The sequence below is a fragment of the Solanum pennellii genome, chromosome 4 (genome assembly GCF_001406875.1).
Source record: "Solanum pennellii chromosome 4, SPENNV200".
NCBI classification, from domain to species: Eukaryota; Viridiplantae; Streptophyta; class Magnoliopsida; order Solanales; family Solanaceae; genus Solanum; species Solanum pennellii.
In genome coordinates, this window is record NC_028640.1 from 25,674,534 (window position 1) to 25,680,759 (window position 6,226).

Consider the following 6,226-nt stretch of genomic DNA (forward strand, 5'->3'; position numbering starts at 1 on the left):
CTCTTAGACTTGGCAATTTGGAAATAGATGTCCTTTATGTGATGACTATCAGATTTTGGGATAATAAGTATTAAACTTTAGAAAACTTATTTAAATTGGTTACTTAATAACTTTTGGAGCTTCCGCATTATTTTTGTTATTTATAGTTGAACTATTGGTATATGTTGGGGCTCAGACTTGTTGGTTCGCCCACCTAGTGGGGGTAAGTGTGGGTGCAACTCACGATTCATTTTGGGTCGTGACAAATTATATTTTTTTAGGTTGTGCATCCATACCTAGTACCTACAATCCTCGAGAAGAAACAAAATTGTATGGCAACATTAAAGCCATATATGGACGAAATGAAGGACACAATTATTGATGCGTTAAAGGCCAGTTTGAAAGGTGTCACTGTCCTCACTTCTGTAGTAGATCATGTGGAGGATGATCATTCAAACGAATACGTTCCTAATCAACCTGGGGAGAATTCTATACCAAGTACTGCTAAAGAAGGAAGCCTGGGTGAGCATGTTGCATTCCTCGAGTAATCAATGGTTGAAATCATTTTTTGTACGAGAGGAAAAATTGAGAAGAAATGAAAAAAAAAGGAAAACAAAGGGAGATAATTTATATACTTATTAATTGTGTAATATAATGTATTTGTATTAATGCTTAGCCACTGATCTTGCAGTAGATGATGACAACTTTTCATCACCAACAGTGGATGAGAACATCCTTCCATTAACTGTAGTGGATGATGATCTTGCTGAAGTTGATGCATACTTTGCTAAAGAAGTTGATGAAGAGGTGACGAAAGAGGAAGAGAAACAACAAGAGGAGATGAAAGAAGTAGAGAAACAACAAAAGGAGACAGTGGAAGAGAACAATGAAGATAAACAAGAGGAGAAACTACACGAAATGAAGCAAATGGAGAAGAAGAGAAAGAACAACAACAGGATAAGACAACAGAGAATGAAGAAGAGGAAAAGCTTGAAGAAGAAGGGTTGGCCACAGAAGTGAAAATAGACGTGATGGGTATTGTGATGGAGATTACTACTCAGGTTGGTAGTGATTAAGGTCAGTTGTGATTTTTGGGATGGTTATTCCCTGGTATTTTAAGGCAATTTGTGTAGTTATTCGTTTTTTAAGTCAATTGATTCTTGTGATAGTTGAGGTGGGTTTTGTGATAGTTGGGTTTTTCCCTGATTTAAAGACATGTCTTTTTGACAATGTTAAAGTGGTCTGTTGTTTTTGAAGACAAAAATGTACATCTGGCAATACATATTGTATTATGAAGGGTTTTTAGATCTCTTATCAATCTATGTCTAAATAAACTTGTATGTCTAATATTATAAATGTTATCAAAACAGTATATATAAAAAATAAAAGATATAAAAGTGAAACAAATATAGAGAAATAATTTATTTATTGAACACTACATTTCTGTTACTCATTTATTACAAATTTGCAAAAACCAAACCCAAAAAATAAACCACACAGTATAACTTTTTAGGCGTTTTTTTTCTTCTGCCAAAATCAACCATTATTTAAGTTGATCTCGATCTATTTCAGAATCTTTTAGCAATACTTTCAAGTGATTCCTTTGCTCTTCGACCTCTTTTACGAAAGTCATTAGCATATCCCTATTTTCTTAAAATTCCCGTAGCTTTGTTAATTATTCAAATTTGGCAACACCTTGAAAATTTGATGGACTACTCGTTGATGATTCATTTTCATGCCACCAAAAAAATGGGCATATGCCAACCGCACAGTTAAAGAATTGTCGACCTGGATTTGTATCGGTGTGTGACATCGTCAATACCGATAGGTTACCAAAATGACAATTGTAAGACTTTTATGCTTTGGATGTTTGAGATGTATGAGACATTGTAAAAATGGAGGATTTTGAGTTGATTATGAGGAATCGCCTTCCTTATATACTAAAAAATAATCAAATGTTACCGTTGAAAAAGTGGAATTTGAACTATTGTTACCATTGTGAAATGTTTACATGAATATATATACTGGTTGACAAAATATATAGATCTCTCTAGTTATCTATACATGTCTATGTGTGTGGTCTGTGTATGATCAATGATATTTACACTCTGACATTAGTAAGGTATATTCGGGTATATGTCTATGTTAAAGCATTATCGATACTGCAGGTACTAGAATACGACAGTTATATATAGACCAAAAGCAGTAGAAATTAAAAAAGACAACAATTAATTAATAATAAATTATATTTTTAAAATTTATCCTATTAAATAAGTTTAAACAAGTCATATGATCATATAAGAGTCCACATAAATTGGGTGTGGTGATTAGAGATGTATGAGAAAGAGTTGTGGTTATACAATCAACATATCCTCACGACATACTTATGTTTTCTCAAGCATTGTTCTTAGGGTTGTTTGTATAACCGCAATTCTTCCTTATACATCTCTAATCACCACACCCAATTTATGTGGACTCTTACATTATCATATGACTTATTTAAACTTATTTAATTAGATGAATTTCAAAAATATAATTTATTATTAATTAATTGTTGTCTTTTTTTAAATCCCACTGCTTTTGGTCTATATATAACTGTCATATTCTAGTACAGTATCGATAATGCTTTAACATAGACATAAACCCGAATTTAACCCGAATATACCTTACTAATGTCAGAGTGTAAATCTCATTGATCATACACACATACCACACAGAGATATGCATCGATTGTCTAAGATGTATATATATTTTGACAACCAGTACATATTTTCATATACATATTTTACAACAGTAACAATAGTTCAAATTCCAATTTTTTTGACAATTCATTAAGGATTCATTTAGTTTGTATTATTTATAGTTGAATTAGTTATACTTAGATTATTTTTAACCATTGTTTGATTCGGTGCATTATATATAGTCATATATTATTTTTATATTTTAATGATTTTCATATATTATTAAGTTTCATACATTAATAATTTTCATATATTAATAATTTTCACATGTTAATAATTTTCATATTTTAAAATTTTCATATTTAATAATTTTCATATATTTATAATTTTCACATTTTAATAATTTTCATGTTTTACTAATTTCATATATTAATAATTTTCATATGTTAATAATTTTCATATGTCAACAATTTTAATATGTTAATAATTTTAATATGTTAATAATTTTCATATATTAATATTTTTAATATGTTAATAATTTTCATATATTAATAATTTTCATATATATTGACAATGTACAATTGTATGTTATCTTTTGACTGATCTATGGATCATGGGCGATTACGATAATAGATGACAACAGATTGACCAAAATGCTGAGTAATGCTTGATTACAGTAGCAAAAAAACAGAAGCTCGATTACAGTAGCAAAAAACAATCAGTAGCTTCATTACAAAAACAAATTCTATCAAGCTTGTTTAAGATGTGTTGTTGTTCACACATGTAGTTCTCTTGTGTCTGGTTCTCTTACAAATCGAACATTTGTTCTTGCTCTTGATCTTGTAGTTCTCACTGATGCTTTTGACACATTTTCTTTTTTTCCTTACAAGTTTGGTGTAGACAAGGGGCGCAAAAATCTTTACATTACGCAATTCTTCTGGAACACACCATTCCGACTCGAGAGGGATAACATTAATAGAAGTACATGTATACAAATAGGTATCGTCAACTTTATACAAAGGCGAAGAGTAATCATATATGTTCATACCATACTCATTTCCATGTTTCGATCGCAAAGTGGCCATCGCGTGAGCACAAGGTATCTTGATAAAGTCATATTTCCTACATGAGCATGACTTTTCCAGTAGGTCCACATAGGCATTAACACCCTCACCAAACACAGTAGATTGATTGCCGTCTCCGTTTACATTCTCCACATACAAAGAGTCTCCCTTGATCATTTTGTTCTTGCGATTTTCTCCTGATCCAGCACTATTTGATTACCATAGATTTGAGGATATATGCATGCCTCTCCCTAAACAATTCTCCAAACATCTTAGCAATTGAGTCAAATATAGATGCCACAGGATACTCTCTTTCATCTATCAACATAGCATTGAGTTACTCGGTGATATTCGTGGTCATCACATCATATTTATTGCAAGGAAAATGTGCCCTACTCCACTTCTCAAAACAAATATCATGCCCAAGGAAGACGGCTGTTGCAGGGCATTTGTTCTTGAATTCTACAAAATGATTGTCAAATCCTCCAAAGAATAATCCTTTGTTGCATAGTAGTAAAGATAAAGGTAATCTCCACAATGATGATTTACGCAGATATTTTCACCGTGGTTCCTCATACAATATTCGTGGTGATAATGATTGTAAGCTTTCAAAATACTGTTGGCGATACTCTTGTGTCTATCGGAGATGAAATACAAATTTGGTTCATCAACCACAATCTCCTTCAATTTCTCAAAGAAAAATGTCCAAGATGCGTCATTTTCTTTGTCCAACGACCCAAAAGGCAATTGGATAAACATGATTCTCCTTATCTTATGCCACAACGCGCAACAACACGCCCTCGTATTTACCATGTAAATGAGTGTCATCAACCGTAATTATCTTTCTCATGTGGGCAAATCCCTTAATGCAGGCACCAAAGACTAAGAAATAATACATGAACATATAACTATTATTGTTTAAAATAAGACAATAAATAGAACCAACATTAAGTGTCTCGAACGTGTAAGAAAAAGCCGATAAGCATGGATATCCGTTCTTTGTTGTACCTCGAACCATTTCCTTAGCAACCACACCACCCTTCCAACATTTCCAATAGCTTGGACCATAATGAAAAGAATTAAATATAACTCTTTGAATCTCTTTAACATTTGGACCCTTGCCATCAAAATACATATTTACACAAAGTTAAGCGATCACGTTGACTGAAATTTTTATATAGCTACTGTTGGCATGTTCAATGACACAACTATGTTCACCAATGTACTTATAGATACGAATTCTATCCGAACACTCATATTTTCTCGCCCGCAACATCCATGCACAGTTATGAGATAAACATTTCACCTTTAAATATTTAGTACAACTCCTCACAATAGCAAAACTAAAAGACTTTTTTGCCGCCACATCGGCTAATAACAATTGCAACTCAATCTTGTTACTAAAAGTTTGGTTTATACATAAATTATTTCCATATAATAAGGAATGATTGGATTGTGATCCCAATTCCATTTGTCCCTGCATTTGTTCACAACATTCGGGTTCGGGATCTTCCGCATCTACCGACTGATTTTTAACATTAGTTGGATCATCACGTATATTCATTTAATGATCACCCAAGTTCTCATTTGAATTATCACCCAAGTTCCACTTTTAGTGATCACCCAATCTTTCATTTCCCATCGAATCATTATTGTCGTTAGATGAATTTGTTGGTTCAATTGGAGGTCTCACATTGACGTTTATCCTCAATATATTCTTAGAGACATCAATACCAATATCTAACATGTACAAGCTCATGTGCCTATCATTTTTATGAGTGTGGGATTCATTTTCCCCCTCTATTCATTTTATAGCTAATCACCAAGTCATTTCCCTTGCACGTTAACTCATCGGCCTCAAATAGGCTTGCAATCATATCATATTATGAACCATTGCGACGTAACACAATAGGCACTATATTCTTACTAAAAAATTTTCAATTCCATATTTTTGGAGTCTCCTCCATACTCCAATATAATCACCACCAGCAAGAACAAATCAGTTACTTCCATAATTGACTACAAAGATATAATATAGATTACAGTATTAGTCGTTAACCATCGATCAAGTCTAATATCAGTACAGAAACAAGACTTAATGGGATCGTAGTTAAAAATGTTGCTCCTGCAATGGCAAAACAAATTTTAATGCTTTAAAACTAATAAAATGTATCTATAATGAGCTAAAAAGTATTTATTATAGAAGATTTCTCAAATATCTAAAATAGAGGAAAATCATTTCAAATCTTATTTTTTGAATGAAAATGGAGAAAACATGACTATGGAGTAGGATATGATGATGATTTTACCTTGAAAATGTATATTTTGACAAAAAAGTCTCGTGGAATCGTCACTCTTTCGATAACCTACAACAAAATGATCTCTGCTTTCTCTCCCATTTGTTTGGCCTTTTTTTCTTTATTTTTTCGTATAGTAATTTTTAACAAATACAAATACATGTATATTGTTCCAAATTAGTGGGAAAAGAAAGGGGGGGGGGGG

At 32.2% G+C, this 6,226-nt stretch overlaps 1 protein-coding gene across 1 annotated transcript; it reads left to right on the plus strand.

Annotated features, from left to right (window-relative positions):
- Window positions 1-265: 265 nt before the first annotated feature.
- On the plus strand, window positions 266-1,254 carry LOC114076831 (putative uncharacterized protein DDB_G0271982). Its single transcript, XM_027916442.1, has 2 exons — window positions 266-501; window positions 671-1,254. The coding sequence occupies exons 1-2, from the start codon at window positions 312-314 to the stop codon at window positions 997-999; spliced, it is 519 nt and encodes a 172-aa protein (XP_027772243.1). The 5' UTR covers window positions 266-311; the 3' UTR covers window positions 1,000-1,254.
- The last annotated feature ends 4,972 nt before the right edge of the window (window positions 1,255-6,226 follow it).